This window comes from Urocitellus parryii, chromosome 7 (genome assembly GCF_045843805.1).
Source record: "Urocitellus parryii isolate mUroPar1 chromosome 7, mUroPar1.hap1, whole genome shotgun sequence".
NCBI lineage: Eukaryota > Metazoa > Chordata > Mammalia > Rodentia > Sciuridae > Urocitellus > Urocitellus parryii.
In genome coordinates this window covers 11,580,363-11,597,564 of record NC_135537.1, presented here as the reverse complement: position 1 = coordinate 11,597,564, position 17,202 = coordinate 11,580,363, and the positions used below count along the sequence as shown (strand labels likewise).

Genomic DNA, 17,202 nt, shown 5'->3' with positions numbered 1-17,202 from the left:
CCTAATAAAAAACATATAATAATACCCCAAGAGGGATTCTTTCTGCTTGTTGACAGGAAAAAAATTCTCAGAAAAGAATTCAGGTTCAAGTGTAAAGAACTAATAGGAGAGAAAAGGATAAAAAGCCCTCTGGCAAAAAGGCAAGGTTCTTTCTAAACAGAAATAAACAGTTTTTATAACAGGTATAACTAGAGCTTTTCCCTTACTCCCTCCCCTGCCCAAAAGACCACCACACAATTCCTGCTCCTAAGAGACCAGTTAATTAGTCTTCCTAGTGTGGGGCATCTGGCAACTGTGCATATTTAAGTATGTTCTGAAATACTAATCATTTCAACAGTATTATCGGAGTGAAAAGGTTAGCTAAAATACTCACGGAGTTTCCAGCATGACTCTACATACACTAGCCATGGTGCTTAAACAGTCTGTGGTATTTTCTATTGGTAAATTTTTATTCTGTAAGTGTGAGAACAAGAAAAGTGACAAAGTTATTTAACAATAACTTAAAACTTAGCATAATATGAAAAATTAGCAACTTTATTATTTAGCTCCTACTCCTAACTTTCTAAATAATGCCCTAGATTCTAAGCACTGGCACTGTTCTACCAAACTTGAAATACAGCTGTCCCCAAAAGTGCTTACATGCTAGCTGAGGGAGAAAAAGAGTGGCCATGCAGATATGGGCTGGAGGCTCAAATGTTATTTGAATTTTATCCTAAGGGTATTAGTAAGTCACATTTTAAGCTAAGAATGGAATAGTTTATGTTTCAAGATTATCTGCTGCTATACAGGGAAAGGACTACAGTGGGGCTAAGAGTGAAAAACTGAAGAGCAACTGCAGCTTGGATGCAGTGATCCAGGTGACAGGGTGGTGGCTTGATCTGAGTAGGTAGCAATAACATGGATTAGATTTTCAGATTCATAATATATTTTTGAGGACAAGTCAAAATGACTGGTTGATAAGATAGATGTGGAGACTGAGGTAAAGAACGGAATTTAAAATGATAACCCCAAAAGTTTTGTTTGCACAGTGGTACTATTAATTGAGAAAGGCAAGAATGGAAAAGACAAGGTTGAAAAAGACAACCAATAGTACAATTAGGCCATGTAATCACTGTGGTATCTACTGTACCTCAGTGAGAGACTGCCCACAGATGGGCAGACCTGTGTGTGTGGGTCTCAGGGAAAGGTTAGGATTCAATGTACACATTTGTGGAGAAGGTATTTAAAGTCATGAGACTTGCTGCGATCATCATGTCTGCAATAGGTGGAAGAGTGTCAATGCAAAGAATACTTTCCTAGGCAATACTTACCTCTGATACAAATTTTGTTGTAGCATCACTTAAGGTTTTCAGCATGGGGGTTGCCTCAGCATAAAACAAAGACATTCGATTTGCCAATTCATTATTTACTTCATTTTCTCCTTCTGCCTGAATAAAAAAGTAAAGAGTGCCTGATATTAGTTTATTAATTATTAAATATGAAAATATTTTAAAAGGACCAAGACAGAGTGCCTACCTCATTAATGTTTATTAAACTAATACCTCTAAAAATTATATTTCAGACCCTCACATATGCAAAGTACTTATGTATTGTTTAAAAAAATAAAAAAATTACAAATGATAGTAAGCAGTTTCTTTAGAAGATTAACCTCTAAAATATCTTAAATGATATTAAAAAATTAAATACAACCTTGTTGGACTTTCTACTACATACAAGTAACTGTTCTAAACGCTATGGAGGATAGAGAGATAATTATGAAAGTATATCCTGTCCACCTGGCTAAAAGGCAATGACAGAAAAAGGAAGTAAGAAAAATACTGAGTTAGATAAGAAGAAACTAAGAAGGCCTCATAAAAGAGTTAGACTTTTATAATGATGATAGATGAGCAAGGTATTCCTAACCAGCAAAGAGAAAAGCATGCTTTCAAATGCCCTGGTGGCTGGGGCTGGGGATGTGGCTCAAGCGGTAGCGCGCTCGCCTGGCATGCGTGCGACCCGGGTTCGATCCTCAGCACCACATACCAACAAAGATGTTGTGTCCGCCGAGAACTGAAAAATAAATATTAAAAAAAAAAATTCTCTCTCTCTCTCCTCTCTCACTCTCTCTTTAAAAAAAAAAAAAAAAAAAAAAAAAAAAAAACAAATGCCCTGGTGGAATAAATTTTAGCAAAATCAGTGTAACAGCAGGGCAGCAACTAGCAAAAGATTTAAACTGGGGTCGGGTTGTAGAGTGCCATAAATGCTAACTTAAGTTCCTATTATCCTTCCAAATAGAATGGGGAACCACATAGAGTGTTGGAAGAACAGCAAGTCAATTCTTTAATGAAATTTAACTCATGACAGTAGGTGAACTGTATCAAAAGTAAGAAGACTGCAGGTCAGAAATAAGTTATGCTGCTATAGAATGATCATATAAGATTGGGAAGTGGGAGCTCCATTGGGATAAAAGTGGCAGGAGATGAAAAGGAGGATGGGGAAGAAATCTGAAAGATATCTCACTTGGAAACTATTGGCTTTACCTATAACAACTGAGTAAGAAACAGTACAAAGATGTCTGTAATGTCCTTTGTCCTCTAGTTATGGGGCAAGGATGACTACAGTAAGATTGGGTGTTTTAATTTTATTAAAAAAGTCAACTTCACATTAGGAACTGGTCTATATAAAACCAAACTGATGCAAAAAAACAGATCCTTCATAGAAGAGAAATCATTACCTCCAAAGCAGGGCCTGTCTTAGAGCGGTTACTTCATAAGTACTTTCCAATGAAAAAAACTAATGGTTCCATTGCAATTTTTTTTTTTTTTTTAAATCTCTTTCCTCCTCACATAGTTATAGCATTTCTCTGCTAAATTACCTATCCGAGGTTAGGGTTGTTCTTTGAAATTTCTCTATTTTTTATACCAATGTAGATTCTCAAAATACAGAAAGCAGAAGATAATATTTTCTTCATGTCTAATGTTTTACTTATGGTATTAAACTCCTTAAGAAAAAAGAGCACTAAGCAGCTTTAAAAAGGAGAATGGCAAGAGATTAACAGGCCTAAAGAAAACAGCAGAACCAGGAGCAGTGGCCCAAGCCTATAATCCCAGCAATTTGGGAGGCTGAGGTAGGAGGATCCCAAGTTTGAGTCCAGCAAAACACTGCATCAGAGCAAAATAATAACAACAGCTAGGGATGTAGCTCAGTGGTAAAGTGTCCCTGGGTTCAATCCCCTGTAACAGGAGGGGAAAAAAAAAAAGGGAAGAAAAATAGATGACAAGCTGCACCAGCCAAGGAACAGGCCCAGAAGCCGTTTTTCTTCAGTCATAACGAGGTGTAGATGTGCTAACAGTCCATGACCTCACTCTTCTCTCTTGTCAACATCAGTTATTTCTCTTAGTACAGGTCAATTTCTCTCCAGGAGTCTTCCACTCCAAGAATATGGGGACCAAAAAACCTCATACACTAATGTTAAAAGTTTCTGTACAGTTAAAATGAGAATACACAGAGAAAGTTATAGTATCAATATTATACAGACAAAAAGCAATTTTACTAAAGTAGTGGTGGGAGTTCAAAAGACTAAAAAGAAAAACAGGCAAAAACCACATGGTTTGCTACAATTTGCTCTCTCCTCCCACAGCTGTGGTTGTCCATAATCACTAACTTTAATACTTGCTGTATGAATGAATAAAAAGAATAAAATAAATAGACTGAGAAAAGAATTATTCTTACCAACCCCGTGATACAAAGCATTAACTTACTGGAACATTATTAATCCTCATCCGACTCAATGTTCTTCTATAGTAGCTGAAATCATTCTGTATGGCAGGATTTGTCATCTAAAGAAGACATTTATGAAAGAAAAAATTGTTATGAACCAGATACTTATGTAAAATTTAAGTGAAAAAAAACCCTACTAAATATAGTTTTAACTAGCTATGTAAATGCTGTCCATTTTATAATGTCATTTTAAGAACGAATCTGATATCACCCAGTAAGTCTTAAAAGACTGTACTCAGTCCTAACTGAACATACAGAAACCATACAGACTGTTTTTCAGTCATGGGCAGTAAGCACACCTTCCTTTCTTTTTACCCTAAAAGTATATTTTAAAAAAATTAACATTACCAAACAAAAAACCAAAAAGGAATACAGAGGCACTTGTTTTGGATAAAAGTATATATCCATAGGCAACAGGGCAATAATCCTCAAGCAAACTAAAATTTACATACAAATCATTTGTGCGCAGAAGTATTAATAAAATAATTATAACCGTCTATAATACAACTGTAAATGTCCAAGTTCACAATCTAGCTCTTTCGTTTTCTAGACAAGGTGCCCAGGACCAACCCAAGGTCTCATAGCTGATTACTGTGCCACAGCCTAAACTGAAGTCAGGTCTGATGTAAAACCCAGAACTTATTCCTCTACACTAACCCTTCTAACAATAGGATATTTACAGTTATAAATACTACAATTTGCTAGATCAAGAAAAGGAGTAAAGAAAAAAGTTGTTGGGGGAGGGACAAAAGTTTTAACAACTTTATGTTAAAAAAATGGTGCAAAAAACTGGGGATGAGCAGAAAAGAAAAAACGTTAGAAAAGAATATTCAGTATTATTATTTCAGTGATTTTAAAATATGAAGACTGAATATTAGATGATTTGCTCTTTATACCAAAAGACCTGTCATACTTTCAAATTCAGTTTTCCATTCATGCTAAAGTCTAGTTAGACATCATTTAACACATTTTATCAAGGATTCCAGGCTTTTCCTCCTAGCACTCATTGGAAAACATGATTTTAATATTGACCACGACAATCAGAAAATTCTACCTTGAGTTCATCAAACCGGAGTGTGAAGTGAAGAATTTCTGCAAACTGTTTAGCAAGAGCCTGCTCTCGCTCTAGATGCTGGGTGGGAGAATATGGGGTACTGGTCAAGGCTCCCAGAAGGCCTCTTAATGCTGCTTCTATCAGAAAGATAAAAATGTTAAGGTTTTTGTATCTCTCTGATATTTGTTTATTAAAAAGTGAACAATTCATAAATGTTTTGATTTCAATTCCAAAAAAGGTCTCTAAAACACAAATGACCTACATATAATCAAAACAATGAAAGAACTTTAAATTTTGCCATTAGTCATATATTGCATATACTCAAATTGAATACTTTTTAACACAATGAAACTTAAAAGGGACTTATTCAATATGTAAACCCAGGTTTCAAAATAACACAGAATTCGAATGTGAATAACATCAGGAATGAAGGGCAAATTTAAATTCTTTCACCATTCCACATAGTATAAAATTTGCTTTTTATGAAACAGTAATTATTACCTCTAGCTGAGTAACCTGTTCAATAGCACTATGTCCACAATCAAATCTATGTGGCTATGACTTGATTACCAACTTCTTATACCTTGAAGAATATGCCACTTATTTATAAACACAATCTTCTTTCTTTTAGTTACTAGGAACAAAATATGGGGTTTAATAAGCTTCCTAGGTTATCTTTGGGCATTGCATTTGGGACTGTAATATAAATATTCTAATTTGTTAAATAGCAAATTAGCTCCTTTGAAATAATTCCACCTTTGGAATGCAAGATCAATAAATACTGTGTTTAAAAAAAAAAAAACATTATTTCACTTTAAAAAAAAACCCTCAAACTTAGTTATAAGGTTACAGAATCAGAAAACGATACTAGATAGAGTTTAGAGTTAAATGATGATATAACAACATTAATAAATGAATGTCAGGGCTGGGAATGTGGCTCAGCGGTAGCGCGCTCGCCTGGCATGCGTGCGGCCCGGGTTTGATCCTCAACACCACATACAAACAAAGATGTTGTGTCCGCCAAAAACTAAAAAATAAATATTAAAATTCTCTCTCTCTCTCTCTCTCTCTAAATAAATAAATAAATGTCAGATTAATACATATTGATGATAAATTAATAGATTTATGTCAGATCAACCCTTAAGAAAGGACCAGCTCTACTATTTGTAAAGATCCCTACACTGCATTTTTTTTTTTTTTTTTGAGAGAGAGAGAGAGAGAGAGAGAGAGAGAGAGAGAGAGAGGGAGGGAGGGAGGGAGGGAGAGAGAGAAAGAATTTTTTTAATATTTATTTTTCAGTTTTTGATGGACACAACATCTTTATTTTTTTATGTGGTGTTGAGGATTGAACCCAGGGCATGCCAGGCGAGCGCGTTACCTCTTGAGCCACATCCCAGCCCTGCATTTTTTAAAGTAGATACTCATTTAACTTTCACCATCAACTATGACCTAGGCATTACAGATGTAAAAACTGAGTCTGAAATAGGTTAGAGCACAAGGTGATAGTTAGCAAATGCCAGGTGTTTCTAACTCCCAAGTCCAACTTAAACTCTCTTCCAAATAAAGCAACATTCTAGGTAGCCTTCAGTAACCTTATTTAAGATATATATCTATTATGTGCCAGGTACTGAACTAGACATTTCACAGACATTATTTTCCATCTACACAATAGCTCCAAATAGCAGCTATTAACCTTTTTTAAGTCAGTCAGAAAACTTAACTGCTTCCTCTATGCCAAGCTCTGAGAACAGAGGAAGATATATGCCCACAGAGGGCCTTATTATACATAGACATGATTCCAGTTGTGACAAAAGCTAAAAAAGAGTGTGTGGTACAGGAAACAGTGGAAAAATATACAAATGGGCCTCACCTAGCTGAAGGCAGGAAAAGACTTCCTTGAATAAGTGACATCGGGGTTGAGATTGGAGTGCACATAAGAATGAGCAGGAGTTTGCAGATAGGGCAGGAAGACAGACCCTGAGCTGAGAAGAACACGACAGTCACAGAACTGTAAGAAGACCAATAAGGGTGGAATAGGGAGGGCAAAGAAGAGTGTAACCAAAGACCAAGACAATACATATACCATGCATGCGCCATGTCAGGCACTCTCGCCTTATAATTCCCATGTCCCTGGAGAAACCATTTAAACATGGTAGCGACATCATCAGATTAGTATTTAAAATCTCACTTCACGTGCAGTGTGGAGACTGGATTGTAGGGTATTGACAGAGCTAACAGAGATCTAAGAGTTTATGTGAAGAAGACCAATTAAGAAGAACAAAATTTATTTTGAAAAAAACTGTTTACTTCTCCCCAAGATTCATTTCATGTGTCAGTGTTAATATAAGTGCAAAGTAAAGTTTGAAAAACATAAGAATAGAAAGATATTACAAGAAACTATTATAGGATGTTAAAGAGAAGAAGAAATTTGTATTTGCCTATATTTAATCAAGTCTCAAGGTTGTTTTTTGTGTATTTGTTTGCTTTTCTGTTTTTTTTTTTTTCTTCTTTTTTGGTACCACAGATCTGATACCAGGGTGCTCTGCCACTAAGCTATAACTCTATACCTTTTAATGTTTTAGTTTGGGACAGGGTTCCTATTAAGTTGCCTATGCTATCCTCAAACTTGGAATCCTCCTGCCTTAACCTCTCAAATAGCTGGGATTGTAAGTGTGTGCCACCATGCCCAGCTAAATCTCAGGGTTAATAGCAGTATTCCACATGTTCTACTACTTTGGTGAGTGGAGTCATGTGACTTAGTTCCAACGACCAGTGACCAATAGCTACAGAACTTTATCTCTATGAATGGCTGAAGTCCTCATAGGTGGAGCTACCAGAAGAGGGAAACTTAAGATGGTAAGGCTATTTTTCTGCCTTTAAAGCTGCTGGATTAATAAGGTGATTTGAACAATACAAATAAATAGAAAATAAAAAAGAAATAAAGCTGCTGGATGTATTCTCACCCTGCAGTCTGTGCTGGTACAAGACCTACAATTTCCTGCCTTAAAAATCTAAGACAGGGCAGGATTGTGGCTCAGCGGTAGAGCGCTCGCCTAGCATGGACAAGGCCCTGGGTTCGATCCCTGATCCCCAGCACCACATAAAAATAAATAAAGATATTGTGTTCAACTAAAAAAACACACAAAACAAAACAAAACAAAACAAAACAAAAACAACAAAGGACAAAAGACTCCACAGAAGGTGGCCCAGGTCTCTAGCTGAATTGGAAAGAAAGGATGGTCAAAAAAGAAGTGATTCAGGGATTAAACTCTAATGAAGCTCCTAAAACAAAACCATATGGTTAGAAATTTTAGGAAAAGCAGATGACAGAAGGAAATCACTGAGCTACTAAGCTCTGAATTCTGAAAGAAATAAAGGACAGCTTGTCTTAGAATGAGAGTCAAAGCTACAAAGTCAAGTCGGAAGAAAAAGACAACTAGGAGAAATAATGAAGACAAATCAGTTCACAGACTAGAACCAGAAGGGGGAAGATAAGATGGCAAAACAAAAAGGAGGTCTCTGCAGAGTTTTACTTTAGAGACAACAGCTATCTGTTCTCACCAAATGCCATACATCCACTCACAAACACTAGCCCTTGCATCCTCACATAACAACTCAAATGTGGACAGGGACTTTAAGACAGTAAGCAGACACGACCACAATTACTATGGGTACTATGAACTTTTTATGTAGATTTAAATAGATTTAGCCCAGTGACACAAACTCAACACGCTGGATGGATTTGCTCATTATGACTCAAGGGGCACTCCCAAAAATAAGCCCCTTGTGCAGAAGGAAGACCAAGGCAAGACGAAGTGATGTGCCTACTGTGTCATCACAGAATTTCAACCAGGTAGTTGTCTCAAAAAGAATGGTTCCAGGCCTCAGACCAAAGCAAGTAAGTATCAGAATTCCCCAGGCCTGTTAGCAAAACTCAGTATCTTCTTAAAATGAACAAACAAACAAAATCCCCTGTACCTTCCACATTAGTCAGGTGATACATGCCCTGCCTCTCTACATATAAATATATAAACCAGCAAGCATCAGGGTCCCTCTTCTGGAGTATAACCCCTGGTGATTATAATACTCAGTTCACACAAACATCTCCATAGGATCGAAAGATTCTGAAGGACCATGTGCGACTTGATATCCATGTGGTGTTCCATGTGCTGTCTGTGGAATTTATCTTCATTTCTGGCTCAACAGTGCAGTAAGAGATGAAATGAGAAAGGTTTAGGGGACATAATGGAAAGAACTGAATAAACAGGAGGTGCAGAGAGAATATTGAAACTCAGTGAAGTGCAGTGATGTGATCCAGACCACACAGCTAATAAGTGATAACATGGGCCATTATGTCTCTAAAGCCTAAAATTACTATTATGACTGCTTCTAAATACCTAATACACAGGTGCTGTATCAGGTGTGTTTATCTATCAATACCACTTACTCATTTAACAAACATTAAATATCTATTGTGTGCAAGAGAAGAAATGCTTTCTGCCAGCTAGGAAACTAGAAAATATAATTAACCAGGTTTATTGATCAAAAGATGAGGGTACCATATATCCTAAATTAGTACTTTAGAGAAGTCCCTTGTGTACAATTATGAAGGTTCAGGGTTTCCAAATGTTAACAGCAAGATGGATAGCTTTTTGCATTTACTTGTGCTACTACGTTCCTCAGCTGAAATGGAACAGTGCCACTAGACTGGTTATTTCTTATGGTTTAAATACAGGAAAACACTGAAGTCCAACTTGTTTGGCCTATACTTCAATTATTAAATTATTATTATTATTTTTAAAATGACATATGCTAAGAGGCCAAGATCACTTAAAGCACTTTAAAAACTGCACATGCACCTATGTGTTAAGCACAGGAAAAGCTCTAAATACACAGAAAAAATAACTGAGATGAAAGGTCCCAAGCTGACAGAGGTACAAGGGTTTGCTAGACTATACAGATACTTGATTGAAAGGCAAATACTGTAAAAGAACTAATTTTTACACTTAGGACAATAAATCATAATTCTTATTTAGAGTAATAAACAGAATTTATATAAACAACCACTCTCTTTATATTTAACAGTCTTCCTCAGGCCCATGAGTTATTCAAATTTTTGTGTTCTTAAAAATCATACAGGGAAGGACTGACTATAGAGTTGGAGACAAACTCTTTCAAATAGTTTTCTCAAACTAAAACCCTTTAGTATATAAAGAAACAAAAGCAATTTTCTTATGAAATTTTTCTTGTGATAATTTGTTCAGAAAATGATCTAAATAATTCAAAGACCTGGGTTGATAGGGATTATAAACAGATCCCAGCCAAATTTAGTACTGTGAACATGAAATACTCTTAAATAATTTTGACCTTACAGATGTTTTTCACTAGGGAAGTAATAATTACAAACTTTCAACTTACCTAACCTCTGAGAAAATTCATAAAATTTCTTTAATTTTCCTACAAGTGGAACAACTGCACCCCATGCCTTCTCTTGCAACTTCTCATCTGCTGGATGTTGGATTGCCTTTAAAATCCAAAGAATAAAAATAGTTAGATTTTTAAAAATCACAAGTATCATTTTTTGCATTAAAATACAGGTTTTAGAGAATGTAGAAAACCCTGATACAATTTATAAAATTTAGAATAATGCACCCACTAACGCTGGGAGTGGACCTTGTCATCTCCGTGAATACTTCAACTCTATTACAAAACATTTTCATTTTCTTGAAACAGATATAATGGAATTAAAAAATTCAACATGTGTTTGTGAACCAAAAAAGTAAGGCAATAAATGAAGATGCCATCTCTGGGAATAGACTACAAAATAATAATTCAAATTCCATGGACTGAGCCAGCTCTAAGAAACCTAGCAAGTATTTACGAACCTAAATCAACCTCAAAAATGTGATTTAAAAGTTGTCATAGAAAAACCAACAAATAAATGAACTCACACTACACCTCAAAAACATAGAAAAGGAAGAGCAAAACAACAGCAAATGTAGTAGAAGACAAGAAATAATTAAAATTAGAGCAGAAATCAATGAAATTGAAACAAAAAAAAACCATTGAAAAAATTGAAAAAACTAAAAGTTGGTTCTTTGAAAAAATAAATAAGATCGACAGGCCCTTAGCCATACTAACGAAGAGAAGAAGAGAGAGAACTCAAATTACTAACATACGGGACGAAAAAGGCAATATCACAACAGACACTACAGAAATACAGAAGATAATTAGAAAGTATTTTGAAACCCTATATTCCAATAAAATAGAAGATAGTGAAGATATCGATAAATTTCTTAAGTCATACGATCTGCCCAGATTGAGTCAGGAAGACACACACAATTTAAACAGACCAATAACAAAGGAAGAAATTGAAGAAGCCATCAAAAAACTACCAACCAAAAAAAGCCCTGGACCCGATGGGTATACAGTGGAGTTCTACAAAACCTTCAAAAAAGAATTAATACCAATACTTTTCAAGCTATTTCAAGAAATAGAAAAAGAAGGAGTTCTTCCAAATTCATTCTATGAGGCCAACATCACCCTGATCCCCAAACCAGACAAAGACACTTCAAAGAAAGAAAACTACAGACCAATTTCTCTAATGAACTTGGATGCAAAAATTCTCAATAAAATCCTGGCGAATCGAATACAAAAGCATATCAAAAAACTTGTGCATCATGATCAAGTAGGATTCATTCCTGGGATGCAAGGCTGGTTCAATATACAGAAATCAATAATTGTAATCAACCACATCAATAGACTTAAAGACAAGAACCATATGATCATCTCGATAGATGCAGAAAAAGCATTTGACAAAGTACAGCATCCCTTTATGTTCAAAACACTAGAAAAACCAGGGATAACAGGAACTTACTTCAACATGGTAAAAGCTATATATGCTAAACCTCAGGCTAGCATCATCCTAAATGGAGAAAAACTGAAGGCATTCCCTCTAAGATCTGGAACAAGACAGGGATGCCCTCTATCACCACTTCTATTCAATTTAGTTCTTGAAATACTAGCCAGAGCAATTAGACAAAAGAAATTAAAGGCATAAAAATAGGAAAAGAAGAACTTAAATTATCACTATTTGTGGATGACATGATAATATATTTAACAGACCCAAAAGGGTCTACAAAGAAACTGCTAGAGTTAATAAATGAATTCAGCAAAGTGGCAGGATATAAAATCAACACGCATAAATCAAAGGCATTCCTGTATATCAGCAACAAAACTTCTGAAATGGAAGTTTTGAGGAAAACCACTCCATTCACAACATCCTCAAAGAAAATAAGATACTTGGGAATCAACCTAACAAAAGAGGTGAAAGATTTATACAATGAAAACTACAGAACCCTAAAGAGAGAAATAGAAGATCTTAGAAGATGGAAAAATGTACCCTGTTCATGGATAGGCAGAACTAACTTCATCAAAATGGCGATATTACCAAAAGTTCTCTACAGGTTTAATTCGATGCCAATCAAAATCCCAGCGGCATTTCTTGTAGAAATAGATAAAGCAATCATGAAATTCATATGGAAAAACAAAAGACCCAGAATAGCAAAAGCAATTCTAAGCAGGAAGTGTAAATCTGGAGGTATAGCGATACCAGAGTTCAAACTGTACTACAAAGCAATAGTAACAAAAACAGCGTGGTACTGGTACCAAAACAGGCAGGTGGACCAATGGTACAGAATAGAGGACACAGAAACCAATCCACAAAAGTACAACTTTCTTATATTTGATAAAGGGGCTAAAAGCATGCAATGGAGGAAGGATAGCATCTTCAACAAATGGTGTTGGGAAAATTAGAAATCCATATGCAACAAAATGAAACTGAATCCCTTTCTCTCGCCATGCACAAAAGTTAACTCAAAATGGATCAAGGAGCTAGATATCAAATCAGAGACACTGGTCTGATAGAAGAAAAAGTTGGCTACGGATCTACATACTGTGGGGTCGGACTCCAAATTCCTTAATAGGACGCCCATAGCACAAGAGTTAAATACAAGAATAAACAAATGGGACTTACTTAAACTAAAAAGTTTTTTCTCAGCAAGAGAAACAATAAGAGCGGTAAATAGACAGCCTACATCCTGGGAACAAATTTTTACCCCTCACACTTCAGATAGAGCCCTAATATCCAGAATATACAAAGAACTCAAATAATTAAACAATAAGATAACAAATAACCCAGTCAACAAATGGGCCAAGGACCTGAATAGATACTTCACAGAGGAGGACATACAATCAATCAATAAGTACATGAAAAAATGCTCACCATCTCTAGCAGTCAGATAAATGCATATCAAAACCACCCTAAGATACCATCTCACTCCAGTAAGATTGGCAGCAATTATGAAGTCAAACAACAATAAGTGTTGGCGAGGATGTGGGGAAAAGGGTACACTTGTACACTGCTGGTGGGACTGCAAATTGGTGAGGCCAATTTGGAAAGCAGTATGGAGATTCCTGGGAAAGCTGGGAATGGATCCACCATTTGACCCAACTATCGCCCTTCTCGGACTATTCCCTGAGGATCTTAAAAGAGCGTACTATAGGGATACTGCCACATCAATGATCATAGCGGAACAATTCACAATAGCTAGACTATGGAACCAACCTAGATGCCCTTCAATAGATGAATGGATAAAAAAAATGTGGCATCTATACACAATGGAGTATTACGCAGCACTACAAAATGACAAAAATCATAGAATTTGCAGGGAAATGGATGGCATTAGAACAGATTATGCTAAGCGAAGCTAGCTAATCCTTAAAAAACAAATGCCAAATGTCTTCTTTGATATAAAGAGAGCAACTAAGAACAGAACAGGGAGGAAGAGCATGAGGAAAAGATTAACATTAAACAAAGACGAGTGGGGGGAGAGAAAGGGAGAGAAGGGAAAGCATATGGAAATGGTAGGAGACCCTCAGTGTTACACAAAATTACATATAAGAGGTTGTAAGGGGAAAGGTGGGGGGGGAAACAAGGGAGAGAATTGAACAACAGCAGATGAGGTAGAGAGGGAAGATGGGAGGGGAGGGGTGGGGGGATAGTAGGGGATAGGAAAGGTAGCAGAATACAACAGTCACTAATATGCCATTATGTAAAAATGTGAGTGTGTAACCGATGTGATTCTGCAATTTGTATTTTGGGTAAAAATGGGAGTTCATAACCCAATTGAGTCAAATGTATGAAAGATGATATATCATGAGCTTTGTAATGTTTTAAACAACCAATAAAAAAAAAGTTGTCATAGATACTCATTCCCTATAACTACAATCTATATTAGACTAAGTTTTCTTAGATTCTTCTGAATAAGACAACAAAAAAACTAGTTTCAAATCTAAAAAGGGAGAAAATAACATAATCTATATATCCTTAATATAAAAAACAAATGTCTCTTTCAATATTCAACTTTTCAAGCAAATTGGACAATCTTTTCTGAGTATTGAGGGTCATCCACAAATATATTTTCTTGCTTTAATCTTTTGTCTACAGATGCTTTCTTCATCCTTCAGAGAACTTAAAGCTTTGTCTATGATCTCCAACCAACTAACACACCACGTGAAAGTTGAAATTTACAACCAAGGCCTGCTTATGAACATGATCAGAGGTACTCAATGACACATTTCACATTTTCCAAAGCACTAGTACTCTGAGAGACTGTCTAAACAAAAACAAAAATCAAGAAAGCAAACTAAAATTAAACCCAGATAAATTTATAGCATGCTGTGAATAAACTAGTTACAATTCAAATGGACTGTATACTACTTAAGTTATTTATATGCCAGTAATTTCAGATTTTCTTGATTTTTTTCAATACAAAATTTTTGAATGCTGCTTAAATTCAACAGCAGCCTAGAGCCTGTTCTATATGTTTATCTAGAAATTTCATAATATTAAAGAAAATCTGACACAACATATAACAATCCTAGTTTCACATATTAATCTGAACACTTCAAAAAGTTTTTGATATTATACTGATATAAATGGAAAAAAATCCTTTTAGGCTCAAGCTCAGACTCAGTAACATTTTATATCAAATAATATAAATGTTTATTATTCAGGAAGTAATCAAACAGATGAAAATTAACATTTCCTTTTCTGAAGAAGCCCATTCAATGTTTCTTCCAAGAATCTACAAGTTATTTGCTAAATATAAATTCATTCTCAAAATACCAAAAATGTCCAGCAAATGTCATTCATGTTCATAAGTGAAAAGGGCTCACAATTTCCGTGGTGCCCCTGGCCTGAATTTAGTTGAAAGAGCACAGGGTGCTCTTTTATGACAAACATTTTTTTTTTAAAAATATTTATTTTAGTTGTAGTTGGACACAATATTTTTATTTATTTATTTTTATATGGTGCTGAGAATCAAACCCAGGGCCTCATACACATTGGGTGAATGTTCTACCGCTGAGCCACAATCCAGCCCAATGACCAACATTTTATGGTTCTCCTTTAACTTCCAGTCCTTCTCTACTCAAATGAGTTTCACTGTTGGCAGGTAAGGTTTCGGTCAACACATATGAAAGCTTAGCATACAAAAGGGCACTTATATGTGTCAGTGGCAAGGTTATCCTGTAGCAGTAGGTATTTTTCAAAAATTTTAAAACTGTTAAGGACACATCTCAACATTAGTAGAAAGTACTTATTTTCCTTGACAGTAGTATATCCCATAAAATAAGGCTTTGACTATTAGTTTCTAACTTATATCACATTTTGTTTTATTTTAAATCATGTTTAACAAATGTTGTTTAAAACAAATATAATTCTACATCATTAGCGTATAACTAATAGGAAAGTCCCAGTTTATGTTAGGTTTGTGTCAGGCATGGTGTTACGTTGTTTACACAAATTATTTATTTTTTTACTTGCAACTCAAGGAGTTGCTTCTATATTTTTGTTACAGTGAATAAGGGCACCAGAAAGGCTTTATGTTCATATTTCCTTTTGAATTATAGTTGCTTGGAATATATTTTCCCAAAATCCCCCTGGCACAAGAGTACAAACAATTTTAAAGTTCTTATTTTATACAGTGCCAACCTGACCTCCAAAAAGACTACCACCATTCGATACACTATCACTTGCACTGAGATTATCTTTTCTTTATAAAACAACTAAAACTTCTTGACAATACTGTCTACTTATTAGCATGGTTTAACATTCTTCCTATTGTCTAAGCTTTTTCATGTGTCATATGGTTCAATGCTCTATTGAGTCTTATTAATTAATCAGCAATATTAAATCTTAATATTCAACTATGACCATTATAATTATTAGTTCTCTATATGTTGGACATACACTGAACTTTCACTAGTGCCTTCTTTCTTAATTTGCTTATCTACTATTCAAAAACCTTTTTAATTTGTATCATTAAACCTTCATTCACACCACCATACATTTCTCAATGAAAATTTCTTCAACTATCTGAGTAGTTTACACGTTTTTCCCCATCTACAGATTTAAATGCAGTTTTTTTTAGTTTTATATCTTCCATATTTCATATCTATATTCACCTATTTCTTTTTTCTTAATTCTTTTACCAAACTGGTGGTACCTTTATAAGTCTTAAAGCTGGGAAAGGTCAATCTCTTACCACTAGTTTTAATTTTTTCCTTATACTTTGGTATTCTTCAGTGTTTTTAAGTATATAAACTTGGGGGGAAAAAGCCCTTAGGACACTTATGTACTTCTCCCTATCACCAATCATGGCATAGTATGAGTGAACTACATGTGGTTAAACTGTATCTCCTCAGGAAAATAGCACCACTGCATGGATCTGGCATCCTAGGGGAACTTCATCTTTTGGTCACAGGGTTAAGAGCTTCTGATTTCACAGCCCTAAAGCCCTCTTTGAAATGTCCTATATATAAGCTTTCCTATCATTATACTCTCTGGTAGAAGATTACAACTAAATCTTAATATGCATTCAATTACTTCTATATACAAACTGAGGGAAATACTATTTTTCATTATACAGAATCTTTCTAAACATAGCAGAATAATCCTTCTAATGGAAAGTATTACAGCAACAACAATAATGATAACAGTGAAGAACAACAGCATTCTACCTTTGGGGGAAAAAAAGCAAATAGATAACAAATGGTATTTGTCTCCATTATGGATGAGATTTTTTTCTTTATTGTTTATGGGAGACAACTATAACCCCACGACAAGAATTCAATTATAAAACAAACTTGAATCAACATGAAGACACTATCATTTATATTATATTATATTATATTATATTATATTAATATTATGGTGCTAGGAATCGAACCCAGGCACCATGTATGTCTCTACCACTGAGCCACATTTGTAGCACTATTAATCATGTTAGAACAACTTGTGGACTGGTAAGATTTACAGGAAAAGA

General features: G+C 35.2%; 1 protein-coding gene and 1 non-coding gene across 4 annotated transcripts in view; both read right to left on the bottom strand.

Moving 5' to 3' along the window:
• The window catches only part of Cyrib (CYFIP related Rac1 interactor B), a 144,082-nt gene that overhangs the window by 8,424 nt on the left and 118,456 nt on the right, over positions 1–17,202 (bottom strand). For all 3 annotated transcript variants that reach the window (XR_013343968.1, XM_077800915.1, XM_077800916.1), the window contains 5 exons: positions 10,232–10,337; positions 4,814–4,950; positions 3,741–3,818; positions 1,311–1,427; positions 374–453 (listed from right to left, as the gene is read on the bottom strand). Coding sequence is in view for 2 of the 3 variants with exons in the window: in XM_077800915.1 (XP_077657041.1) it covers positions 374–453; positions 1,311–1,427; positions 3,741–3,818; positions 4,814–4,950; positions 10,232–10,337 (518 nt within the window). In the remaining variant the exon portion in view is untranslated. The remainder of the gene's footprint in view (positions 1–373; positions 454–1,310; positions 1,428–3,740; positions 3,819–4,813; positions 4,951–10,231; positions 10,338–17,202) is intronic.
• On the bottom strand, positions 16,567–16,691 carry LOC113196164 (small nucleolar RNA SNORA25). The gene has a single exon (XR_003302519.1). It is a non-coding gene; the product is annotated as a small nucleolar RNA SNORA25 (small nucleolar RNA).